The sequence below is a fragment of the Lissotriton helveticus genome, chromosome 10 (assembly GCF_964261635.1).
Source record: "Lissotriton helveticus chromosome 10, aLisHel1.1, whole genome shotgun sequence".
Lineage (NCBI taxonomy): Eukaryota > Metazoa > Chordata > Amphibia > Caudata > Salamandridae > Lissotriton > Lissotriton helveticus.
This window is the reverse complement of record NC_136071.1, coordinates 602,970,881-602,998,879: the sequence shown is the minus strand read 5'-3', so window position 1 is coordinate 602,998,879 and position 27,999 is coordinate 602,970,881. Positions and strand designations below refer to the sequence as shown.

The 27,999-nt window shown below is 46.3% G+C and overlaps 1 protein-coding gene across 2 annotated transcripts in view; it reads left to right on the top strand.

The window, feature by feature from the left end:
• CORO7 (coronin 7) overlaps positions 1-27,999 on the top strand; it is a 996,081-nt gene that overhangs the window by 465,587 nt on the left and 502,495 nt on the right. For both annotated transcript variants that reach the window (XM_078663134.1, XM_078663135.1), the window contains 2 exons: positions 13,195-13,281; positions 14,731-14,813. In XM_078663134.1, the coding sequence (XP_078519260.1) occupies positions 13,195-13,281; positions 14,731-14,813 (170 nt within the window). The remainder of the gene's footprint in view (positions 1-13,194; positions 13,282-14,730; positions 14,814-27,999) is intronic.

Here is a 27,999-nt window from a genome sequence, read left to right as displayed (position 1 = left end):
CACCAGAACAATATATCTCCCACGATCATCCCGAATCACCTCATCTATCGCCAGAGGGAGGGAGTTACGAACAAGGATACCCACACCCCTGGATCCTGAAGTAAACCCCGAGTGTGCCACAAGGCTGTAGCCCCATCTATTCATTGCATTACATACATTCCCAATCAAATGGGTCTCTTGCAGGAAAACAATGTCCGGTGACAAACGTCTTATATATTTCAACACCACACTGCGCTTGATGCGATCTCCCAAGCCATTAACGTTCCAGGAAACAAATTTCAACCCCCTACCCCCCATCCCACTCACCCGAGCCAGGACCCCCCATCCAAGAGCTAGACATCAGAAACATTAGTAAAGACAGAAGCAATTCGCCTTGAAAACAACACACAAAAAAATAAGAACTTCCCATCCCCCCTCCCCCAAGCTGAAAGGAAACACCCCCCACCCTGCACCCCTGCAAAAAGCTAAAGAGCCACCCCAACCTGCAGTGTGCCTGTCGCCCCATAACCCCTAGTCTACACAAAGACCCCGGAGGAGGAAAGGTCTCCGGGCCACCCGCCCCCAGACTACAGTAAGAGCAAGAAACAACACACAAAAAATAAATAATCACATTGCAGAGGTACGCCGGCCATCACTTCTGGGAACATATTCAAAACGAGACATCAGAGTCAAACAATCAGATCTCCACACCACCTTCGGCACCACCAGGGTGAGCGGCAGACTCAGTATCAGGAGGACAGTCAGGCAAGGAGTCCAGCCAGTCATTAGCAGCATCCGGTCTATCAAAGAACAGAGTACGCTCATTATACTCGACACGAAGTCTGGTGGGGAAAAGCATAGCATAGCGTAGACCCCGATCTCGAAGACGTTTCTTAGCACCACGAAACTCCATCCGTTGTCTTTGAACCTGTTGGGAGAAGTCCGGGTAGAAGTTCACTGTGGCATTCTCGAAGGCCACCGGGCCCTTCACCCGCGAGGCCTGCAGGATAGCGTCCCGATCCCTATAATGAAACAGTTTAGCCACAATAGGCCTTGGCGGAGCACCCGGCTTAACTTTGCCCCCCGGGACACGATGTGCGCGTTCAACCGTGAAAAATTTGGTAAGCCCGGAGGGGGCAAGATGGTTTAAAATCAGACCCTCAACCAGGAGATCAACAGAGTGGGGTTCAGGATTTTCCGGTACACCAACCAGGCGAACATTGCAGCGACGTGCCCTGTTTTCAAAATCCTCCAGGCGTCGGGCCATGAAGTCGTTCACCCGACGAAGATTCCCAACCTCTGTCTGGAGCTCCGAGACGTCCTTCGTGAGGCTAGATGATTTAATATCCAGTGACTGGACCCTCTCATTCGTCTTGCCGAGATCAGCACGAATCAGGTTCACCTCAATGGCCACGGTGTCAAGTTTGTGGGCCAAGGCCTCGTACTGAAGGCCGGTGGATTCCTTCACTCCCGAGATGGCGCCCATGATATCCTGCAGGGAAGGCTCCGCCGACTCCTCCAAAATCCGTTCAGACACCGTACTGTGGCCAGGTAGGGCAGCTCCGGGGGACCCCTTAGATTGAGTATAACGGTCCATGACGTTCGTCTGAACCGGCGCTCCGCGCAGAGGTGTTTTCGTCTTGCGCGTTTCTCTGTCCCCTCTGCCCGCCATTTTGAAGATGCGTCACGGGACAAGCCACCAGGGTCGACGGGCCAAACACCCAAAACTCAGGATCAAAAGTACACCAAAAGGAAGGGCTCAACTCGGGAGGAGGCCACCAAACCAGCAAATAGACAAGAGGAAAGCCCCGTGTCCGAACTGTCTCCAAGTCTCAGCCAAGCGCAATACGCACACTCGTGGCACAGGTCGAGACAGAATCGAAACCGAAACTCAGGAAGGGGGTCTCACAAGGCCAGATCTCCTGCCGTTGTTGTTCAATTCCAGGACGGCCACAGATCCGCACCCCGTCCCGGGCGCACCTCAAGGGCGGAGCCCAAAAGTTGGGACCACCGTAGCTCAGGAGTACGAGATCCAAATCAAATTCCGGAAAGTGCCAGGGTGATCAGCCAAACGACCTCTACTTGAATTCTTACAAGAAATCAGGATCTAGTCAGGATAAATCGCCGGGAGCGGCGAAGGTCCGGAGAGCGCTGTGCTCAAGCGGCCATCACGGATGCCCGCCAAGCTCCTCCCCGCCAATGCTTGTTGATACATTAGTTGTATTCCTCAGTGGTGGAAAAGCACTTTCCAGCTCAGAGTTGGTCACTGGTAAAATCGCCTCTCAACATGGTATTTTTTTTACTTGTTCAAGCAGCTTGTTCATTACTCTATACCGCAAGTTCATTGGTTGGACATTAGGAGCATATGTGCAAATAAACCATACTGACTACCAACCATAACGCAGTCCTTGTATCATAATGTACTTCTTTCTTTGCCTGCTATTTCTTTTTTGTGTGTGGAAAAGAATGCCTATTCTTGTCGATCTAGCATATATAGAGTACTATGTTGCTATTTCACCTTTCCACCTGGACTTCAAATATCCCACCTCTGAAAGAGTAATATGCGTCTCCTGCACAAAAGCAATTTGCTTCGCTTGCCTCTTAATGTAGGTAATGACTCCCTGGTGATTACATGGGGCAGTTCGGGCTGGACTGTTCCCATGAGGCACAGGGTCAGACCGATTTGCATATGGCCATGTCTGAACTGGGGTGGCAGAGTGAGCTAAAGAATGATGATGGATTAAACCCAGATCAGCTGACTGCGGGGGGAGTGCCTGCAATGTTCAACACTCCGTCCAACACTCCCTTTGGTTTTGATTATATGGGACAGCCATACCTCACACATTCCATAACATGAGCCTATAACGTCTCTAGTTCTTCATCTTGGTTACAATATCATCTTGCCCTGTCATTCTCCCAGCCTGTCCACCACCTCTTTCTTAACAATGACATACCCTTCCTTCCCTTATGTCATTCAGGTTAAGTTGTATCGCTTTAAAGTGAATATCCCTGCGTGGACTCCTGCAGTTCACCTCCTCCCACCCCACTGGTCGGCCAAGGGTTTTAAGTACCTGACTTTCATCCCTTCTAACTTTCTAAGAACACTGAAAACTTCTCATGAGCGTCCCTGCTGTCAAATCCTCATCCTCAGGCAGCCTTTTTTGCCTTGTTCACCAGCACTCCCTCTTCCCACTCTCTGAATATGTTGTACCTCCATCCAGTCCCACACTGCTGCTGGGTCCATCAAGAAGTGGGTGACCCTTCGTACGTTATCTTTAATTTTGTAGGAAAAAGTAGTAAATATTGGACCTGCGCTTCTCGGAGTCTCTTCTTCGCCTCTAAAAGTGTTCTTCTCTGTGCCTGTACTGCAGCTGAATAGTCCTGGCATAAGGAGACATTGGTAATCTCCACCTTGTAGGGGCATGTACTCAGGCATTCTGAAGGATGACATTGCAGTCCTTATCATGGAGCATGTTTACTATACTGTGTGTGGAGATGCCTCAGGGTGAGGGGGGTGTTACGCGGGACCAGCACGCTATGCTGTCTTGCAGGAACACCAGAGGTCGAAGTCGGAGGGATCTGAGCAGCTTGACATGCCAACCCTTTTTTTTTAAATTGACAAAAATGGTTCCCCCTACTGTTTCCTAAAAGAACACCAACCTGAGATGGTTGATTCCCCTGGTTGAGAGGCCTCAGCTGAAGTGGAAATGAGGTAGTGCACTGTGCTGTGAAGCCCAGGGAAGGAGAGGCAGCTAAATAAGAAACAAGCCTTCTTGCCAGGGTGTCAGTTGCCTTAAAGAAATGTAAATGTGTGCAATTGATTAATCTGCAACTGTAAAGGCTGCTTGGAAGTGGGTATTGGCTTTAATTGATGGAGTTCTTTTGAAGCTTTGTGAGGGCATATATTATTTTTGAGCTCTATTGCAAGGGTGTTACTAATTAGAATCTGGAGTGTATGCTTTTGCTAGACCGTTCTAAAAAATGTTTACACTGGGTTCAGTTTATTACTAAAATCTATATTTTGGAGAAAAAAAATTCAGTCTAAAACTTAAATCTTTTTTGCTCATTTTGTGACAGTGTAGGAAATTGGGTTATTGTCTGAAACATTACTCAAACAGCAACCACAATTTCTGTCAGGCTGAAACACAAGCAAATCCCAAATAAACCTATCCTTAACCCTCGGATAGGTTTGCACAAAGCAGTCTGGCTTAACTTAGAGGCAATGTGTAAAGTGTTAATTCAGGACTTCAAACAGTAATACAGTGAAAACACAACACACGAAAAATCAACATCAGAAAAATAGAGACAATTTTATAAATTATTTGAGACCAAAATGAAAAAAATCCAATCAGTAGAACCGGAATATGCAATTTTAAATATTTAAATGAAAATAGTCCCTTGAAGCATAAAGCGCCATCTGTGATAATCTGGTGTCACCGGGTCGATACAAAGTCACAAGTTCAGGCCAAATATGATGACACTTTAACTCCTGGTTATAGAGTGTTGCGAGATCCCGCGTCGAGGATGCTTTGTGCAGCTTCGGTTCCGAGGAGCAACAAAGCTACGATGCGAGGTCCTGTTTCATTCTCAAGGAGGCCATTGACAATAGACTTGTGATGTGAAGTCCTGCGTCTCTCACCGGTGGTTCCGAAGAAGCTGTGGGGCTTCAATGCTGAGTCCAGCGTCATTGTCAAGGATGCCATTGACAAGGGGCTTGCAATGCGAAGGACTGTGTCAAGGATGCGTTGTGCAGCTGCTGCTACGAGGAGACTGCGTGCTGCGATGTCCTGCGTTGGGGGATGCGTCACACAGCAGAGGTTCCGAAGTGGAGCTGCAAGGAAATGCATTGCGCTGCACTGCTTCTGTCCTCATGACCACAACTTAGCTGGCAGAGAACATTCAGGCCCACTTCCAAGGGTCCAGTATTGGGGTGGTGCCACTTGGGAGGCAAGAGCCACAGCAGATGGAGTCCAGGTGCTGAGTTCAAGGTGGTTAGAGCCTTTTCTGTCCCTGAGGCTTCTGATCAAGTGGCTAGCTAACTAGTCCTTGGAGTCACTCTGGTGGTCCTGGGATCAAGATACATGTCCAGTCTTTCTTACTCATGCAGCAGGTCAACAGAGTAGCAGTCTTTTTGGCAGAGCTGCACAGCAGTACTTTTAAGTCTTTCACAGGTCAAAAGGTGTAACGAGAGTTGGATTTGACGGACCATTATTTATACCTGGTGCCTTCTTTGAAGACGGAGAAGGTACTGGAGGTTTCCACCCCCTGAGGTACTTGGAATTTCCTGCCTTCTTGCCCGTGCCCCAGCTTGTCTGGGGTCACAATAAACCAGTTTCAAACCCTTTGTGAATGTGCTCAGGTAGTGTAAGTGTGGTAGGTGACAGTTCCTCCCCTTCATCAAGTTAGAGATGGCCCATCCAGCAACCACCTATGCTCCTTTGTCTCACTGTCTGTGAGCAATATGCAAAGACCTGCTGTCAGCTACACCTAGTCATGTGACCCAGGGAAAAAGTGCAGGCACCAAATGGTTAGGACAAGAAAATGGCAACTTTATAAAAGTGAATGAAAAAGGGTGCTGCACTCAGATTTATGTTTTGTTCAAAGCGTTTAGAGCGATAAGTGTGCTGTACCAGATTAGTGCCTGCCCACTGGTAAAGTAACAATGTATATGGCCCAGCGCTGTGAATCACTGGGACTCCAGTACGCACTACACAATTTTTGGTATTCCTTTATATCGTTTTGTTTATTTCAACAATATCATAATGCCACAAATTTATTACATTTCTACGATACTCATCATCAATATCATTTGTAAGTCAATGAAATATTCATAACAATAGCATCAAATAATGCCTAAAGCAACAATTTTCAAAACACAGGTTTACAGAAGAAAACAAACAAAAATGAAAGAACAAAACCCAATGCATTTCGGGGCACAATAGCCCCTTCGTCGGGGGTCTGAAAAAAGGAAGATACAAACAAGGAGAATATTAATCATTCATTCTTAGAAATATTTATTTATATTTATTTTCTTAGAAAACTTTATAAAAGTGGCATTTTCAAATTTGTGATTCAAAATCTGACTTTGCCATCAAAGAGGCATTAAATTACAATTCTTTATCAATCAATCAATCAGGACATTTATAGAGCGCACTACTCACCCGTAGGGTCTCAAGGCGCTAGGAGGGGGGGTGCCGTTACTGCTCGAACAGCCAGGTCTTGAGCTTCTTCCTGAAGGCGAGGTGGTCTTGGGTCAGGCGCAGGTCAGTCGGGAGGGAGTTCCAGGTCTTGGCGGCCAGGTAGGAGAAGGACCTTCCTCCTGTTGTTGCTCTTCGGATGCGGGGGACGGCGGCGAGGGTGTGGCTGGTTGATCTGAGGTGGCGCTTGGGAGCGTAGAAGTTGATTCGGTTGTTGAGGTAGCTCGGGCCTTGGTCATGTAGGGCTTTGTGTGCGTGGGTGAGGAGACGGAAGGTGATTCTTTTCTTGACGGGGAGCCAGTGCAGGTCTCTCAGATGTCCGGAGATGTGGCTGTTTCGTGGGAGGTCGAGGATGAGTCTGGCTGAGGCGTTCTGGATCCGCTGGAGTCTCTTCTGGAGCTTGGCGGTGGTTCCGGCGTAGAGAGCGTTGCCGTAGTCCAGTCGGCTGGTGACGAGGGCCTGGGTGACGGTCTTCCTGGTCTCGGTGGGGATCCACCAGAAGATCTTCCTTAGCATGCGTAGGATGTTGAAGCATGATGAGGAGATGGCGTTGACTTGTCTGGTCATGGAGAGGGAGGAGTCCAGGATGAAGCCCAGGTTGCGTGCGTGGTCCGTCGGTTTGGGTGCGGAGCCCAGGGCGGGGGGCCACCAGGAGTCGTCCCAGGCGGAGGGCGAGGAGCCCAGGATGAGGACCTCCGTCTTGTCTGAGTTCAGTTTCAGGCGGCTGGTCGTCATCCACTCGGCTACATCTCTCATCCCTTCGTGCAGGTTGGTTCTGGCGGCGGCGGGGTCGTTGGTCAGGGAGAGGATCAGCTGGGTGTCGTCGGCGTAGGAGATTATGTTGAGGTTGTGTTTGCGTGCGATGGCCGCGAGGGGGCTCATGTAGACGTTGAAGAGGGTGGGACTCAGCGAGGATCCTTGGGGGACGCCGCAGATGACTTCGGTGGCCTCTGACTTGTACGGTGGTAGGCGGACTCTCTGTGTTCTTCCGTCGAGGAAGGAGGTGATCCATTCCAGTGCCTTCTCCTGGATTCCGATGTTGCCGAGGCGCTGCACTAGGGTGCGGTGGCAGACCGTGTCGAATGCCGCGGAGAGGTCTAGGAGGATGAGGGCCGCTGTTTCTCCGTTGTCCATCAGGGTTCGGATGTCATCGGTGGCAGCGATGAGGGCGGTCTCGGTGCTGTGGTTGGCTCGGAAGCCAGACTGTGAGGGGTCGAGGGATCCATTCGTCTCGAGGAAGGCGGCCAGCTGTTTGTTGGCGGTCTTTTCGATGACTTTGGCCGGGAACGGGAGGAGCGAGATGGGACGGTAATTCTTGAGTTCGGTGGGGTCCGATGTAGGTTTCTTGAGTAGAGCGCTGAGTTCTGCGTGCTTCCAGCTCTCCGGGAAGGTGGCGGTGTCGAAGGAGGTGTTGATAATGTCCCGCAGGTGGGGTGCGATGACCACGTCGGCCTTGTTGAAGACGTGGTGAGGGCAGGGGTCGGTTGGGGATCCGGAGTGGATGGAGTTCATTGTGCGGATGGTGTCTTCGGTGCTGATCGTAGTCCAGGTGCGGAGAGTGGTGGTGGGCGGCGTTGCTGTGGTCGTGGCGTGCGTCGGTTGGATGCTGAAGCTGTTGTGTATGTCCGCGATCTTGTTGTGGAAGAAGGAGGCGAGGGAGTTGCAGAGGTCTTGCGACGGGGTGATGTCGTTGTTTCCGGCGTTGGGGTTGGAGAGCTCTTTTACGATGCTGAAGAGTTCCTTGCAGTTGTGTGCGTTGTTGTCGAGCCGGTCCTTGTATGTATTTTTCTTGGTGGTGCGGATCAGTTGGTGGTGTTTCCGGGTGGCGAGCTTGAGGGTAGCCATGTTGTCCGTTGTTGGTTCCCTTCTCCACACTTTCTCGAGGGCTCGGCAGTTCTTCTTGGAGCTCTTGAGTTCGTCGGTGAACCATGGGGTTTTTCTGCTGCAGGGTCTGCTGGGCGGGGTCCTCAGAGGGGCGAGTTCGTCCGCGCAGTTGCTGATCCACTTAGTGAGGTTGTCGGCGGCCTGGCTGGGGTTCGTTGAGCCGGCGGGAGGGTGCTGGCTCAGGGAGGCGGTGAGCTGGTCGGCTGTGATCTTGTTCCAGCTTCTTCGGGCAACCTGTTGCTGGTGGTGGTGGATCGTCGTTCTTTTGAAGGTGAAGTGGACGCAGCTGTGGTCTGTCCAGTGGAGTCCTGTTGCGTGGCTGAAGGCGATGTCTTTGCTGGATGAGAAGACGGCGTCGAGTGTGTGTCCGGCGAGGTGGGTGGGGGTGGTCACCAGCTGCTTGAGTCCGAGGTTAGCGAGGTTGTCGAGCAGGGTGATGGTGTTGCGGTCGCTGTTGTTCTCCAGGTGGAAGTTAAGGTCCCCCAGGAGGATGTAGTCGGCGGAGGGGAGGGTATGCGGGCTGATGAAGTCGGCGATGTCCTCGCTGAATCGTGTGCGTGGTCCCGGGGGTCGGTAGATCAGGGTGCCTCTGAGGGTGGTTCTGGGGTCCGTGTGGATCTGGAAGTGCAGGTGTTCGGCGGTGGTTAGGGTGTCGTCGGTGATGGTCGAGATGCGGATGGTGTCTCTGTGGATGATGGCGATGCCTCCTCCCGTCTGGTTGGCGGTGCGGTCCCTCCGTGTGATCTTGTAGCCCTCTGGGATGGCGATGGCGATGTCGGGCGCAGAGGAGGTGTTCATCCAGGTCTCTGTGAGGAAGGCGACGTCAGGGGCTGTGGTGTCGAGGAGGTTCCAGAGTTCGACGGCGTGTCTGTGGACGGAGCGGGTGTTGAGCAGGATGCACTTGAGGTGGTTGCTGCTGGTGTTCGGCTTGGCGGGTGCTGGTGCAGGGTGGGTCCGGATGCAGGTGAACTTGCAGGCGTGGCAGCTGAAGGGTCCGTGGGTGTGCTTCGGGGCGGCTTGGTGACATCCTGGGATGCGGACGGTGTTGAGTGCGATGAGATCGGTGGCGTTGTAGGTTCGTCGGGTCGGCTTCCGTCGGTGGGGGCCAGGGGTCCTGGCCCTGGGCGCGGTCCAGGCGCGGACGGGCGCAGACGGGCTTACCTTTGGCGCGCCTTCGGCGCACAATCGGCGCGCCCGCTGCGCGTAAAAAAAGGGGCGGGGTCAGCGGTGGTGGCGGGAAGCGGGGAGGGAAGACAGAGGGCGGCTACAGGCGGCAAAACGGGCAAAACAGCGGGAAGGAGACAGCAATGGACAAAATACAATACCAAATACAGACAGTAAACGGGCAATCAACAAGGACAGATACAGTCCTTTTAGAACGAAATTTAAACAAAATATACACCAGGGGCACAGAGAGAGAGGCGGCGAGCGCGGACCACGCTGCGAGATGAAGGGGGCGTGGTCACGATGCGGCAGCCGGGTAGCGAGGCAGTACAGGCGGGGGGCACACGCAGCAGCTGGTGGCCGTGCGGCGCGGGGGTGTCCTAGAACTAGGTCACACTCACCTGCGTCGCACGGTCGCCATATAAGGCCAAGTGCGCCGGTGGGCGGAGCAGCTAAGAGGCGGGAGCGGGGAGGGAACAGAAAGAAAAAAGGGGCGGGGTCAGCGGTGGTGGCGGGAAGCGGGGAGGGAAGACAGAGGGCGGCTACAGGCGGCAAAACGGGCGAAACAGCGGGAAGGAGACAGCAATGGACAAAATACAATACCAAATACAGACAGTAAACGGGCAATCAACAAGGACAGATACAGCACTTTTAGAACGAAATTTAAACAAAATATACACCAGGGGCACAGGGAGAGAGGCGGCGAGCGCGGACCACGCTGCGAGATGAAGGGGGCGTGGTCATGATGCGGCAGCCGGGTAGCGAGGCAGTACAGGCTGGGGGCACACGCAGCAGCTGGTGGCCGTGCGGCGCGGGGGTGTCCTAGAACTAGGTCACACTCACCTGCGTCGCACGGTCGCCATATAAGGCCAAGTGCGCGGGTGGGCGGAGCAGCTGGGAGGCGGGAGCGGGGAGGGAACAGAAAGAAAAAAGGGGCGGGGTCAGCGGTGGTGGCGGGAAGCGGGGAGGGAAGACAGAGGGCGGCTACAGGCGGCAAAACGGGCGAAACAGCGGGAAGGAGACAGCAATGGACAAAATACAATACCAAATACAGACAGTAAACGGGCAATCAACAAGGACAGATACAGCATTTTTAGAACGAAATTTAAACAAAATATACACCAGGGGCACAGGGAGAGAGGCGGCGAGCGCGGACCACGCTGCGAGATGAAGGGGGCGTGGTCACGATGCGGCAGCCGGGTAGCGAGGCAGTACAGGCGGGGGGCACACACAGCAGCTGGTGGCCGTGCGGCGCGGGGGTGTCCTAGAACTAGGAACTTTAGACACCAAACTCAATATTCCTGTCTGTTCTCAATTGAAAGTTATTGCTTTATTAAATTTAATAAGTTAACCCCATGTTATCCTATGGGAGAGGTAGGTCTTGCAGTAGTGAAAAACAAATGTAAGACCTTTTCACTATCAGGACATGTGAAAGTTAAAAGTTCATCCCTAACTTTTTTTAATACACTACACCCTGCCCTATGGGCTATTTGGGGTCTACTCTACACAGGCTGCAATGGCAGACATGTTTAAATGGCTACTTAGGTGGGTGGCACATTTACTGCTGCAGGCCCCGAGTACATGTAGTACCACTTTGCTAGTGACTTACAAGTAAATTAACTGTGCCAATTTAGTGTAAATCAATTTCTCTATGTTTAAAGGAGAGAGCACAAGCACTTTAGTACTAGTTAGCGATGGTAAAGTTTGCAGAGTCCTAAAGCCAGCAAAATGAAGTTAGCAAAAACAGGAGGATGGAAGGCAAAATGTTGGGGGGAATCCATAACAAAGATGTCAGGTATAAGAGGCAGCCTATCTTATACTGTGTGTGTGATGCAAGCTTCCACTAATGACTTACATGCAGAGGCGGCTGGTACATTAAGCAGGTTGTGGGCAGAGGAAAATGGGAGCAGGAGGAGGGGAAAAAAGACAAAAGAAAATTTTTAAGTAAGGTACCTGAGCAGCTGTCTCTCCCACGTCATCTCTCCTCCGCTCCTCAACCAGAAAACACCCAGGCTGTCCTAAGCCAATCACAGCGCTGCAATGCAATGGCAAGATCTTCCCTCCCCCAGAAGGAGTGGCATGCATCATGGAGAGCACAGATTTCTTCCGTGAATGCAGCTCCACGGCTGACTAGTTGTTCCAAACTCTTTTTTTGCCTGCAGATCTCCTATCAGAATGTAGTCTCCTATGCCAAGCTTAAGTAGTGTCCCCAGGAAACTACACCTAGTCAAGCCCAGGGATTATTTGTTTGACTGACAGTGCAAGAATGATGCCATCTCTGAAGTGGGTAGCCCCTCCACCAAACCTTTTGGTGGCGTGGGTCCTGTCTGATAAGGTGTTTGCAGGTTTTGCCCATGACAGACAGATCAAAGGGAACCTAGTGGTCCTAGACGGCTCCTGCCACTCATGGTTATTAGACATCTGCACTTTCTGCTTCCTTTTTCACAGACAACACCTTCTGTCCATGAACAGGTGAGAATTCTCTCTCCCTACAGTCGCTCAGCTTGAACCCCTAGTACCTGAGGAGCTACTTTTCACCAAACATGACCTCTCTGATAACTTGATGCCTTAGCACCTGCCAGGTGATTCACCACCACTTCGCAGTGTTGGAGCAAATAGTTGAGATAATGTCACTCTGCTCTTCCTAAGGCCATCAGTACTTTAGCCTGCTCAGTGGATGACATCTGGCTGGTAAATCACTACTACTGTACCAGGAACAGAGCTGTTAATAATGTGCTATCTTAATTTGTTTCTCACACCAGGAAATTCTAGCAGCACAGTGTAGATTTCTTTACATAATGTGGTTAACTTTTACAGCTTGGGCTCTAATACTAGGTAGGACACCACGTTTAGCCACTGTGCTCTACAACATGTTAAAAGCAATATTTTACATTACCTTGGGTGGCCCCTATGGCATTTGCCATTGAAGGGATGAGTCTTTCAAAAGATGAACAATTGGCCAGTAGGGAAGTATCTATCAAAAGAAAACAAATTACTCCTTTGATGTTTCAGATTGAAATGCCGTCCTTCTTGAATATTTTTCAATGCACTTTCCTCACCATCTGAAATCCCCCGAGAACTGAGCTCGTTGAACTTTATGTAACAGTGAAAAGTTATAACGGTATACAACCTTTACAACGCAACTTTTACCACGCAGTGCCTTTACGACGCAACTTTTACAACGCAAACCATTACAACGCATTGCGCTGGGGGGCGCTCTAGGATAGGGAATAGGTTTAATTTACTGTCCAACACCTTCCCTACTATCCACGGGGACTGGAGTTGGAATAGTAAATTAAACTATTCACTATCCAGCGCCCCAAAGCACTATGCGTTGTAATGGTATGCGTTGTAAAACTCGCGTTGTAAAAGCATGCGATGTAAAAGCATGCGTTGTAATGTCATACATCCGTTATAACTGAAGTCAGTGGTGCAATTCATTCCCAGTAGGATGTTCTGTCCACTGATGTCTTCTACACGAGGGACATCTAGGTGTCTGTGGTGCCACTTGGGATCTTTGTGGATGAAAATAGTTTCCAGGTTTAGTCTGACTTCTTCCACCATTTGAGGAGACTAAGGATTTTCAGAAATAGTAGAGTATTACAAACATTGTTGTCACAAGGTAGGTACTTCATTTCCTAGAGCCATTTGAGATGGGCAGAATGTTGTGAAGTTTCATGAGATGCTGCTCACTTTAGTTAGGGTTTTCTAGACTTAGACCTTGAGGCTTGTGACCGGGTGTACCTTTTTTACCAGGACAGGTAAACATTGCTAGATGATCTATTGTGCTCTCTCAGGACAACAGAGAATTGTTATCTGCTCTGACTGCGTTTTTAAGATTGTGGGATTCTTAAGATGATGAAGTTGTCTGTTCTTGGTAATGGGGAATGATTTGGGGGCTGATTTACATGTTAAGGTCACCAGGCTATTACAATAGTCTTCTAACTCCTTATCTTTGCTTCACTTTCAGAGCACTTTGGGCCATGAGAATAACAAAGACTCCAGGCTGCTGTGGGTCAGCACCAGTGATTATGTTTTGTCTGTGGGATTCCGCCAGGTAAAATTAATGCACTGAAATGAGTAGTGAGTTGTGTAAGTCAGTCTTAAATAGTATAAGTAACTCATTGCATTTAAAAAACTTATCAATTGTGTATATTTACCTACATATATTTATACCTTATTATTTATTTAATTCCTATGTATTCATTTAGGTTCTCTCTACTACCTTTCACTTTTTCTCTATAAGCTTTTTCTCTTTTATTGTTAAAAATATTGATTAACCGTTTTTCCCTTAATCGCGTTATAATTCTGCTTAACTTATCTATTTCTTATTGTTTGTTATTGCATATGAATTCTTGTTACTCTGTATAATCATACGTTATTTTATCATATTAAATACATATTATTGTTCCTATATATTGTTAACTTCTTCTCAATAAATAAATCTGAAATAAAAAAAATAAAACACTTATCAAAGGTGTGTGTGAAGATAGTTAACCAAGAATGCTGCAGATTACCATTACTCTTAGACCTCTCTAAAATGCAAAATTCTTGCTTTGAAATTGTTCCATCAGCTTGGTTCAGTCAATTGTAAGTGATCTGAATCAGTATATTGGTATTGTCATTCCTTACAACGCTAAATGCTGTGCGTTTTCTCTATTTGAAATATTCTGTGAAATTGTTCAATCTATAAAGTAGGTCTTTGATTTATACCTCTGTTTGTTTCTGTGAGTAGAGATTGTGCCACATAGGCATACTGTTTCTCCTGAAACACTTGTGAACTATGCTCCTCGGCTGGGCTTGGTCCGGAACAACACTATTAACTGAGTCGTATAAAGTGGTCGGAAATTTGCTTACCTAGGCTTCTTTCTAAATTTGAAGTACATTACCAACGACCATGGAATGAGCAAGGATTCCACATCTCCTCCTAGTGATCTGTGACAATCTGGGATTCACAAAATCATTATTTTATGACTATCATATTATTCACATGCCTTACCATTTACAAGTGTTCATAGTGCTCTCAAACAAAACTTTTTTTCTCATCTGGGAAAATAGTTTCACTGTCTGTAAATATACTAGCAATTGTAAGGGCATTCCCCCCACTTACCTCCCCTGATTACACTTTTACTCCTGCCTTTGATGGAAGTAAATTTAAGCTTATTTTTGGGTGGGAACCTGCAGTTTATAAATACCTGTACTTAAGTTTGGTGGCGTTCGTCTACGCGTGGAAGTGGTCCCACCTACAAAATACCACTCCCTGCCCTACGAGGAGATTTATATCAATGCGATATAATACTATAATTGTCTAATATAACATGACGGTAAATTATATTGTGAATTTCAATATACTTTTTGGGAATACACTTGTAAATGCATCTAATTGCACACCTGAGTTAGAATTGTTATCTGTTTCATGGGGTTTATGTTAGTTTGATGGGTGAAGAGAGGGAAACGGACCAGAAGGCGGCTAAAAGTTTGACATTTCTGATGTCACTTTCTGCAGATGAGAGACCGTGAGGCGAAGCTCTGGGACACACGGAAGTTCAACAGTTCGGTTGCATCCTTCTCTCTTGACACTTCTCCTGGGTAGGAACTCTGATTTTCATAAAATGCTCCTTTGTTTGCTCTTGTGTGGAACATCAAAGTTTTTTCATGGTCACTAACATACTTTTCAAACTGTCCTATTTCTAAAATTTGCCATCATACCCGTTCTGAGATCAGAAAACAGCAGGAGGCGGAGCAGTATCGTAAACTTTTATTGGGATTTCTATAGCGCTTTCTTTACCTCTTGTGAAACTTAAGTCACTTTTGTTTGTTGAGTGGGTCGCTACTCCATACGTATAGTTGATTTAGATCTTTGCTACAAGACAAGGTCATTGGGTGCTCCAATTTTCATCCGGTTACGGAGCACCCTTTGGGTTTTGTTTGAAAAGGTGCTGGGGAAGTTGGCATATGTGGGAAAAGTTGGATGCTATGCATGTGGTTTACACACAGGCTAGAATCAGTGCAGGACATAAGCATCAATGGTGCAGCGAGTAAAAGTGCAAATGTTGTTTTTGGCAAGGTGCCTAAAACATTGCATATCCTTGATCTAATGTCCATGATCTAACATCTGGGTATGGGTGGCCTCAGAAAATTTGGATTTTCCTACATCATTGAAAAAGCACTGGAAACGTAGCTTTTCAAAACATTCCTGTCAGACAATTTGATGCAACACACTATCATCCCACCCCCAGAAAAGATGATGCTCAAAACAAGAGTTTGTGGTCCCTTAATATCTCCAGCTGCCTATTTCTTACCTATGATCATTCATATTTTACCCTTTTGCTATATATATTTTACTGAGAAACGTTAATACAGCGATCACTCAGAGTTTTGGCAGTTTACCAGAAGTTGACATCCCACCCCCAGAAAAGATGATGCTCAAAACAAGAGTTTGTGGTCCCTTAATATCTCCAGCTGCCTATTTCTTACCTATGATCATTCATATTTTACCCTTTTGCTATATATATTTTACTGAGAAACGTTAATACAGCGATCACTCAGAGTTTTGGCAGTTTACCAGAAGTTGATTTTAATCCAGGTAACGCGTTTGGTCACAAGCGAAGCGCCTTACCTGGATTAAAATCAACTTCTGGTAAATTGCCAAAACTCGGAGTGATCGCTTTATTAACGTTTCTTAGTAATACTATGTTCGGCGTGCTCCGCCGACTGCAAGTGATCCACTGCACGTCATTTCGCGATTCACCATAAGAGTGATAGAAATCTCCTTAGTTTTTTCAGTTTAGACTGTGTCACACAGGACTTGAGAGGAGGTGATTACAAATGTCAATTGAGACGATTGGAGTCTAGGTATATTATCGAGCTCCAGACAAAATTCCCGGGAGGCATGAACATGGGAGAAGAACTGCTGTCCCACCTGTAACAGTTTTGACATCACCGATCAAGCTTAGCTGTAGAGAAACCTGAACCTGCTAGGGACACCCCCTAATGTATCAGTACTGTAGTATGCTGGAAGACCACTACTTGTAAATACCCTAATATAGGATTAACTGCCTATCCCAGGCTTTATGAACTTGTAAATAAGAAGTAGTATAGACACTTCCAACATTTAGGATACCAACGAGAATTGTATATAACTGTCACGATTTAGAGTTGAATCAATTAATTATCTTTATTTGAAATGTTATTAATGCCCATTCAGGGCTGCATTATCTAATCTAATGTGATTTACGATATCAAGACAAAGATATACCTCGTTATTTTATTGTTTCTATATTATGATTTGAATTCAATATACTGTTTCAAGATGGCACCCACGATTTTGGACCTTGGTCCCATTTCTATGTTGTTTATTTGCCATTATTTACATCCACCTCGCCACCGCCAGCGTGAAACTGACTAAGGCAAGAGCCGAAACGCGTTTTTCTGTGTGTGTGCAATAAACCTACTTGGTTTAAATTACTGAGAGTGCTGGTTTTCTGGCTTTGTGTCAGGGGAGCTGTAATATATATATATATATATATATATATATATATATATATATATATATATATACATATATATATATACATATATATATATATATATATATATATATATATATATATATATATATATATATATATATATATATATATATATATATATATATATATATATATATGAGTTACATGTGTGGAATCGTGTCTTATATGTGCTGAATCTGTCCATACACATAATCAAGGAGGAGGGATATTTCATGCCAGTGATGTTATTGGAGTCTTACAAAAGTACCATCAAATTTGCTGAATATGTTCTTTGTAGGTACTGAATTGTTAAATGTCCAGGAGCTGTTAGTATTATATTGCATTATGACATTTGTATAGTTCCTCTTAACCCATAAGTCCACAACGCACTCCTATTTGCATCAGTACCCAGGTGCTCTTTAGAAGTGTATGGTTAGAAGGTTGTTGGGTGTAGAATGATCTTTGTGGTAGATGTTTCCGGTATACGAGGTTCTGGCATGCTCCAAACATGGTACAGTGAGTGTTGCAGGACTTGGGCATGCAGTATTGTGAATCATTTGAGTATGGACACAGCTCTTAAACCTTCTTAGTTTTCTATTTTTGAAGATCTTGCTCTTAGAATTTTGATTTAGTATTGAAAAGAGAAATATTTTAATGCTTTCTGGAACTGGAGTTCTTATGTGAACAGGTATTAAGTTCCCAAGTTTGGCAGACTGTAGAGACAAGGAGGTTCCACCTATTTGTGCCTTTTTGAATAGAGGCACAGTCAGCAATGGAGTGCACATACAAGTTTCGTTGACGGAAGAGTAGTACAGTTCCACGTATTGCTAGGTGATGTGTGCACATTGCTATAAATTCGATTTATCTTGTAACAGGGGGCCAGTTCAAGGAAATGAGAACAGGCGTGAACTAGGTTTTTTTGGAAGAAGAAAGTGGGAGATTAAATTGGTTTCTATTGTGGCCTGCATCAGGATTTTAGCCTGTATGGGACTTGCAAGTGTGCGGCTGCAGGATTGGATATCAGAAATTCTAATATATGTTTTTTCCATACCTGTCAGGAGCACAGAAAAATTGCAATGGCAAGCGTAGAAAGCTCGACAAAAATATTGTGCACTTGCTTGCAGGAGCAGGTTACTACTGGCAGTGCATAATCTGAGTCACACAAGACCAATCCCTTTCCATCTGAAGCCCGCCTAGGAATTTAGTTTTTGCTTACAGAAATCGGGAGGTTGGAGACTAGCCTTGAAATCGGTAGTCTTCTACTTGAATCAGGAGGGTTGGCATGTATGTACCTGCCTGACATTTGCATTTTGGGGTCACTGTAGTTTCTAAAGTACTTGTAAGGTTGCATCAAGATATGTTCTATTGGAATGATCAAGGTGGGAGAGCACTAGGGCGAGGTGGCTTGGACCTCTGGTGAAAACCTAAGGAATGGGATAATTGACAAAGGAATCTCATTATCTGGAAGCATAATTAGGAGGCTTGATATATTTGTGGTATAAAAGACAAATTAGAGTCCATGATCATCCTAGATTCCTGTCTTGGTCTGAGTATGGTTCTGGAGGTCCTAGTTCCTGAGGATAGATTGTAATCAGTTAATGATACTTCCCATTGCCACATGTAAAACTCTCCATTTTTGAAGTGTTGTACTTCAGGTGGTAGACAGACATCCAGAAATCACCTGCTTGTAGGCAATTCCCTATGTTGTGGATATCAAGATCAGATGTGCTGTCAAGCTTTACAATATTTTGTCATTAGCTTAATTCTACCAGCTGAGAATATAGGTTGAAATTATGTATGGTAGTGGACTGAGGTAGAGGTTGAACAAGAGGGGCCTGATGCTGGAGTCCTGGAGTACACTAGCTCTGGGTTGGAATGGTTGTGAGAATAAGGGGGCTAGTGATATGGTGAGCCTGCTATTCACAATGTTTGAAGTAATCCATCTTAGGGTGCTTCCTTGAATTCCAAGGCTGTGACGTCTCGGTAGTAGCGTGTGGTGGTGGACCATGTAGAAAGCAGAAGACAGACCAAGTGCAATGAGGGCTGCAACTCCATCATAGTCTACAGTTGTTGTGATGCCATCACACAGTCATACTTCAGTGTCACACAAGACCGAATCCATTTTTGTAGCCTGAAAGCAGGTTGTAATTGGTGATATTTATATGAATGTAGATCTTTCAATCAGTTTTCATAACAAATGTACACAGAGAAATACTTATTAATGGTCTGTAGTTGGTTGGATTAGAGAGATCCAATATGTAGTTCTTTACTGTAGGTTTGATGTGTGTCATTTTGAGTTCAGTCAGATGACGTTCTTGGTGCTAAAGTATGATTGATAATGATCATGGACAGGAGGCTCCAGATCTTTGGAGCGGAATGTCCTTGAATATATGGACTCTGCATTAATACACTGGGATCCATATGGGCCGTGTGCTGCTGTAAGAGGGTTAAAGTAAAGTATTTTCACTCCTTGATTTGGATTGGAGATAGTTTGGACCACATATAAGGGAGGGTAGAGTTTGAGATCTTTTGATTTTTTTTGATTACGTTTGTGTAGAGAGTTACCTAGTTCCTGGGACAATGAGATATTCAGGTCAACGCATTTACGGTTCTAGACCTCATTAGTGATTTTATGTAGTTCCTGTGTTGCACATAATGGTAAAATTTGGTGGAAGTAGGGTTTTATTTTGCTTTCTTCATGTTGGCCTTCTACAGTCCTAGTTGGTGGTGGAGTGCGACTTTCCCTTTGCTGTGACTGCTCTACAAAGTGTTATGAGGTTTCTTCTGCTTGGGTTTAATTCTGGTACCAACCAGCTAGACCTCCTGGAGGGTTTGCTTGTTGATATTTGGAAGGTATGAGTTTCAAGCACGGTTCTCTGATCATTGTAGAATTGTTATTGGTGTGTTGAGGTAAAAGAGGTAGGTAGAGCAGAGCTAAAAGATGAGATGTCCAGTTTCTCCTGTGATCTATCAGTTCCATCTTCTTTTGAGGACTGAGCGATTTTCAGTATTGAGGGAGTTGAGGGGTTAAAATAACTCACATAATGATCAGTCCAGATGACTGTATGGAATTCAGCTACAGCGATCGTGTTGTGAAAGGCAAATACTGAATAGAATATGAGATTTGCATTATGTTCTGGTCCTTCGAATAGTTGAAAAAACTTTTAATTTAGATCATCTCAGCAATAAGGTTCAAGAAGGGTTCAGAAATGTGGGATTGTGGGTGAAGGGCTGTCGATAAGGAGGAAAGCACACATGAAAGTTTGTAGTGGACAGCATTGGACAAATAGTGATTCAATATGAGGGAATTGAATGTCCCGTATTCATGGGATCTGAAGGGCTTCTTTGTGGAGAATGACAAGTTGGCCTCCAATCCTTTTGGCTACATGGTTCAGTAACTTGCATCCAGTAGGGGTGGTTTCACACACAATAGGTTGCATCATTGCTAAGTCCTATTTCAGTTCCAAATAATATGTAAGACCATGAATGTTTAAAAGAGTTCTAGTCTATGATGAAGCATTCAAGAGGTTGCAGGAGAGAAAGTAAGGGAATTTTGAGGGCAGAGGAGTGGGCATGGCAGATTTCAGGGTGTTATGGGGAGAAGGAGTTACTTATCTTTATCTAAAACTTAAGGTCAGAATAAAGCATGCTTATTGGTGATTTCAGCGTATTCGAGGAGTTATACATGGGAATATCAGATAGCTAAGAGTCGAGATAGGGATAGTTAAGATGTGCTGATTAAAATTCTTGGATGGACTTAGAAAGAGTGATTGTAGGTTTGATGAAGTAAAATGAAAAGTGGTTTAGAGAGCAGTGTTAGAGGTGTGGGAATTATATGGAGGATTAGGGGATTGATCAGAGGGTTTGGTGAGGTTAGATTGTGTTTGTTAGGTATAATAAGTATATGAGGTACTAAGCACTAAACAAATGCTGCAAGACATCATTAGGTATGATGTCAGATGTCTCTCCTAAGTATTTCTTCTTGAATTCTGTCTCTACAGGGTCTGCTTGAGACCCATCACTCCCTCTTTCTTATCTTCCACTTGGCTGCGGTCTGTCTCTCCCTCTGCATTTATTATTGATTTCTGGCTGTGCAGCGGAGTCGCTGAAGTTTCTTGCCCCAGCTCTCTGTAGTATGCAAGTCCAATTTGTTTTTGTAATGCCACTGACTGAGGTGTATCTGCCATTAGACTATCTTTCTCTCCCTGAATTGTTTCTGTATTTCCCCTTCTGCACTGCCTTTACCAGTTTTATTTCCTCTTCTCTGCCTGTGAGCCTCTTTTTTTGCTTCCTCTCTCTCTCTCTCTCTCTCTCTCTCTCTGCCTACTTACATTCTCTCCCTCTCTATCTATCTCTGTATCCCACTCTCGCATTTCGTCTATCATTTGATTTACTTTCTACATCTCTTTCCCTGGCTCCCTGCTGTGTTGTCTATTTGTCTCTTCTTTGAACTTCCGTCCCCATGTTCTCTCTCTCTCGGTCCTCTTTTTCTTCCATCTAAACCCCCCCCCCCAGCTTCCTTGAATCTTTTATCCTGTCTGTTTTTTTTCTTCGTTTTTTGTGTTTTTCTTCCATCCCTCAATGTCCCTGTATTTTTCTTTTCCTTCGGTATTCTCTCTCTCTCTTCTTCCACCCCCCCGCCCCCTTTTGCTCTAAATGTGGCTCAGAAAGCACAATGGTCCCGATGCGTTTCTCCTTCAGAATCTTTTCCCTTGGCGGGCTGAGAGGCGTAGGCTTTATTTGCCAGCACTTGATTGCGAGCAGTCCGACCTAGCCGGTGTCCAGAGGCAAATGAGTGGCTTTGACAGATTAACCCGAACACGCTAGATCAATTAAAAAGCTTACAAGTTTTAGCTCAAATCAAAACCACTTAGTTGCTTTAATAACACACAGCGCATTATTCGCAGGCGTGAAAGGCATGAATTCAAATGAAGTAAGTGAAGGCCCCCGAGTTGTAGCGGTACCTTTGTTAATGAAAGCAGTATGGCTGCAGTTGGCCAATGGCGGTGCTTCCAGGTCCCAAACAAAGGATAAAAGAGTGCCTGAAACACAGGACTTCAGACTCTTTTTCACAAGGTGAGCTTAGCGCGAGACCCTTGAAACTAACTGGGGTGGGAGGTTGGGCAGGGGGGACTAAACTTTACTCGTGTCTGGACAAGAAAACCTATTGAATTAATAATTTTATTTTTTCCTCCAAAAACAATTTGTTAAGCGGAGAGTGTGAGTGTGTACACACTACACTTTCACACGCTTTCTTTCACACGCCCCGTGCTTCCTCCAACACAGAATGATGGACCCCCTGCAAGCTATGTGAAGTAACCCTGAAATTCCTCCCACCCCTGGCATTAACAGCTCAACCAGGGGCGTAGTTTTGTGAGATTCGTAGGGTGTGAATCTCAAATTTACCAACTAAGAAAGCAGCGTGCAGCAAAGTTAACGGGTGGAATGGCCAAGGTTCGGGGTGGACTGTTCCCACGAGTAGCTGGGTCAGCTCTGAGTTGAATTTGGTGCGCCTCTTGGGCTGATTTAGAGTATGACAGTTACTCTGTTGCAACGGTGACAGAGTAACTTGTCTGCCAAAATTAAGGTCTGCCCGTCTGATTTTGTTTATCGGGTGGACAGCAAGTTTTACGCTGATCGGGTAAAATTTACTCTGTTGGTGTAAAACTTCCTCCCACGGCTCGTCTGAGTAAGGGCCGACGGAGGTAAACCATCAAACTGCCCATCCGTAAAGTGGACAGTCGGATGGCTTGTGGTTTTAACTGCCTGTTACTGACAAGTGTATCCTGGAGGTGAGGGACGGTTAAAAAAATTTAAATAAAAATTACTCCCCCAAGCACACCATGGTATGGTGGTCATAATTGTTCATTTTTCCCCAAAAAACTCCAGCTTTAGGAGTTTGCTTTTGAAAAATAAAACCCTTTGGAAAGTTTTGATAGCCGGCTGCCATGTTTGATGGAGCCAATGTTTAGAGATGTCCGCTAGGCCGGCGGACATCTCCAAATTTTGCAGCTAGAGTAAAGAAAGGCAGGGTGGGGCTGACGTGAAGTCCTCCACCACCCTGTTTGCCTTTACTCCATTCACCTAACAATAAATCAGGCTCTTTGTCTAGCATTGCACAGTGGTCGAAAAACGAGGATTTGGAATGCTACCATGAACGATTGCCAGTGGTGAGAATATTTTCAAGCATTTTTCCAATCATCTTTTGGGTGTTTGATTGCCAATACTATGACTGGAAATGCCAATGTCCAAGCCAACTGCTGCCAATGTTTGTGAATTTAAAAAAGTTGTATATTTGTATGCATTCAAGGAATACACATGAGTGCAGATTTGCTACTTTTTAGGTAAATGGATATAGCAGAGTAAATTAAGCTGTACCTTTATGTTCTTCCGAAGTTCACAGTAATAAACAGGGAGCAATAGAGAGATCATGGAGGCTTGGCGAGATATGGTCCTGTAAGAGTCTTTACAGCATGTCCGGGTGACTGATGGATGTGGTGGAATACTACAAGCTTAGAATACTCGATGAGACTCGTTTTGAGTTTATGAAGACCCTCACTTCTAACGACCACAGTCGCATTTACATCACACATTTCATTGATGGGCTGATGGTGCACAATGTTTTTTCCATGAGAGCAGACGGGGTCAACCTGAAAGCTAATGAGAATAACTCAGACAAATGCCTCAGAAATGCTTTGCAATCTTCCTGCATCTCAGTAGTTGGATTTGAAGACATTTGAGCTCCTTTTACTGAGCCATAATTGTTTCTCCTTCAAGGATGCCAAAGTGCACCTCAGTCCTCTTCCCTCCCTGGTATAGTGCCACAATGGGTGCAACCAGACCTAGACAACAGTGATGTGTCTTGAACCAGTGATTCCAGGGGGCTCCAGAGTCAGTCAGTGAATTTCTTTTTAGACATTGAATGTGTATTTCCATGTGTCTGTCCACTTGTCCTTTAACTCCCTCAGCTTGGTAGACTTCATGATCAATATTACATTAGGGTTTCCTTCTAATACTACAATTCCTTAATTAGGTTCAACTGGATACCTGTTTTTGCCATGGGTTAATACCGGCACATTGTCCTTTGTAACGTGGGTTCAATCACACCCTTTCTTCACTATGGTGATGTACACTCCATCATCACACAATCAATTCTTTATTTTAGTCATGCAGTGTATACACAAAAGCAATTCTTTTCGTTGACTTTTAAGCATATTTTTAGGACTTTACTCAGGACATGAATGGAGGCTTGAGCATAAAATGCCCACTGTTTTTTTAAAAAAAAGTATTCATCAGGACAGCTCATTCCAACAATGACTGTTAGCCATTCTGATATTTTGCAAGATCCCATGTATTGCTCTGTCGCACCTTCTGTGTTATTGTGGCTCCTAGTGGTCTCATCTTCTGCTCTGCCTAGTCCTACTAGTCACCGCTTCACTGTGACTCAGGAGCCCCTTGTTACCCTGGCTCATGGTGGCCTTGGCGTCTGCTCTGTCCTGCACTTCATGTGTGCATTTCACTGTGGGACCGACCAGCCTTGGCTATCCCAGCCACCGTCTACCAGCCCCTGTGACATGCTTTCCATGCTACCCATTTCTTTTCAATATTGAGTTCCCTCCCACTCCTGGGCCTTGAATTTTAGGCATTCCTTTCTTTTCAGTGCTAAGTGCCCCACATGCCCTCTGATGAGCTTGCTGGGCTATTTATTTGTTATACAGAGTAGCCACCCTGCACTCTAATGTTTATCAAAAGCATAAGCAGTGTCAATGCTAAACCTTTTGAGGTTTTGACAATGCAGGGCCTCCCTGCTAACATCATCATTATTACCACCACCGTTACCACCTCAGATGCTATCACGAGCTCAACCCTTACCAGTAATACAATAATTTCCATCACTTCTACTAAGGATACGCTTATGGGTAGCATGGTCAGTTCTGGTGTGTCTCGTAGCTGATGTTACTGTACATATTGGAAATAGGAGTTTGGCAGAAAACATTTCGGCCACACAGTTGTTGGCAAAGTTCGGAGGCCAGATGCGCTGTAATCTATTGAGGAAAAATTATCAGAAAATACCAGGACAAGAGGATTTTGGTGCGGAAAGCATAACTCTGAAAAAGTGTTGTTATTGCATCGGATAAACTTGGACCCCAATGGAGTCAGCTTTTATCTAGTACAATAAATATCTTGCCTTCCCCTGGAGCACTCTTTTTTTTTTTTTTTTTTTTTAAACCTTTATTGTACAATGAAGCTCACAAATACGGGCCTACAACCCACCAGGGCTGGCCACCACATGGTAGAAAACATAATAACCGAAAATAAGTTCTTTACAGGATACGATATCAGGAGCATAGGTAAAACAATAAAAGACATCGAGCAATCAGAAAGAACAGGATAATAAAAGGTTAATTTTCTAATGCGGGCGGGGTACAGAAGAACAACGGGCCGTGTAGGAAACAACCAGGGAGGAGGGGTCGCGGCAAGCCGCCATCTTAGGAACACAGAATGAAAAGGAAGCCATACAAACATCGCTATCCAAAATAGAAACAAATTCGGAATATAAGGAAACGAGAATGGCAATAATCAAACCGCGCCCATCCATCACCGCCCCCACCCAAAGTGAGGAGGCATGATCAAAGGGCCCGCAATGTAAAAACAATACGAAACGCACCCCGACAGAAATAAAAGGACCCTCATAAAGGAGGAAAAAGGGGAGAGAGAAAAAGGGATAAAAGAAAGGACTCCCACCAAACCATGCACCCCCAGGAGATAAAACAGGATAAGAGAATCCGGTCAGCAACGTATCAAAAATCGACACCGAATAACCCAGCGAGCCACAATCAGACACCCACCGGATTACAAGAGTCACAGAAACTCCCCAGGGGGACACAGGAGGAAACGGAGTCCCGAAAAAGTAAACACACAAGAGCCATAGAACAAAAAAAGGGAAAATAAGGGAGGAAAAAGACCCCCCAATGCAGACAGACCCCCCCAACCCACCCCGAAAGCCCACCCTGCACCCCTGCAGAAGGCTACGGCCTACCCCCCGGCAGCGTGCCTGTCGCCCTAAATAGAACCCGAAATATAGCGGAGCAAAGTGAAGTCGGAATCAAAGACAAAAATGGGAAGGGAGGGAAGGGAACGGGGGATGGGAGACACACACACACACATATACGGGGGAGGGCCGGGAGACAGAAGTAAACGTACCCCATCACCCGCCTGAATGAAGAACCAGGTACCCGGGAAGCCAAAAATCATCGGGTAAAGTCCAGGAGCACTAGCCAGTCATACATAACCATACCGGGACATGTTGACCCTCCAAATCAGTGCAAGACTACCGCACACAGACTCCAGCATACATCAACCCTGTCCTTGTTTGTCCAAAGTGGAAACTTCCCGATCCAGCGAGGACCAGGCCACGAAGAACAGGAGACAGACAGCAGGAAGATCCGACGGCAGTCCAGAAAAGGAACGGGAAATGAGACACGGAAGATCCAGGAAAGTCACTAAGTGGAGCAAACGATGCAGGCACAAGTCCAAGGATATGTCCAGAGAAACCGACCCATCTGGGCCAGAACAGGAGACATCGCCGGGCAGCGGCGGCCGAAAGGAAACGGGAGAGTCATGAAGGTCCGGCCAAACAAAATCCAGCTCCCGGGCCCAAGAAAAAGGAGAGAGCGCAGGAGGAGGAGGCGCCATTAAGTCCCACACATCCGCAGACGCGGTCGTGACCGGAGCCAATCCCGCCAGGATAATTCCAGCCGCACCCCGCGGCGGCGAAGTCGCAGTCAGCCGTGGGGGCCCCAGAGGCCCGTCGTGAGGAACCACCTCCGAAGCCATAACAGGCGCGGTTGTACAGAGTCGCCAGGAGAGCAAGGCGTCCAGGATCTCATTAAGTGTAGAAAAACCTTTACAGTGTCCGGCACCCGGGTCATGCGCTCGCCCAGGCCCGGCCAGGACACCCGGGGCCGGCCGCCATTTTGAGAGTCCAACAAGGCCGCTCGGTCGATAAACTCCGCCGGGGCGGCAGCAAGGCAAGTGAAGTCCCGCCGACCGGCAACAGAGCACCCCAGGCAGGAAGGAGGGCCACCAGAAGAAAGGGGTGCGCCGGCCGCCCAACGCCGCCGGTCCCGTTCTCCGAGCCCGGGCGGTAAAATCAAAATGGCCGGACCGGAGAACAAAGGGAGAGCAAGCCGGACACACAAGGAGCTCCGACAACGGAAGGCAGCGCCTCCAACATAGGTCTCCCTCCAACGGGATGCGGCCAGGAAGGACCTCCGGCCCACACGAACAACGGCCTTCCGACCACCTCCACAGCGCCCCGAAGGGGAGATCCGCAGGCTCTGTCCAGCCCGGGAGCCGGGAAGAAGATCCAGGCCAGTCCGCCCTCCACTCCCCAAGACAATCGGGGAGGCACTGCACCGGAACCACAGCAGCCAGGACAACCGGAGCAAGAGGTAAGTGCCTGCAGAGCGTTGTAGCACCAGCACACAGCAAAAGGGGCTTCCCGGGGCAGGATAACAACAGGATAAATGTGAAAACACAGGCGGGCGAACGGAGCCGAGCTAAAGCGCGGCCATCACGGTCGCGAGCTAGGCTCCTCCCTCCCCTGGAGAACTCTTAATCAAGACCTAAACCTTTTTAATTCTTGTGGGTATGTATGGAAGAGCATTGTGTATTAGACAGTTTTTTATGTGTGTAAGAGAAAGGATGATTTGGGACAGACATCAGTAAAGACTTTGGGAGCTATTCACAAAGGTAAACTTACACATGATTAAATCTGCACCTGTACACTTTGTACTAAATTTACTACTTATGGCTATTCACCATTTATGAGTGTAAACCTACTACAAAGTGCAGGCTTACATGTCTCTCCCCCCTGACATTCTGGGCGGAGCCTAAGTTACAAGTGTAAAGTTATTACTTGTAACTTTTCACATGTTGGCAGAGATCTCCACCACTAGGGCAGTAAAAAGTTGAAAAGTGTATTTAAGTTTTCAAAAAATAGTTTTAACACAAATGTTCATGTAAAATAATTGTATGTATTTAATTTAAATGTAGAAACATTTCTACAGCACTATTAACTTAATTTTGAATAAAATATTTAACTAATTTCAATCAATGACATTTAATTGAAATTTTTTTAACGTTTTAAAAAAAACTAGAATACAAATATTTACATGATGTATTAAAACATATTCATTATGTATGCAATTAATTTAAATGATTTAATAATTTGTCAAAATAAGCTGCACGTAGTTTTTAAT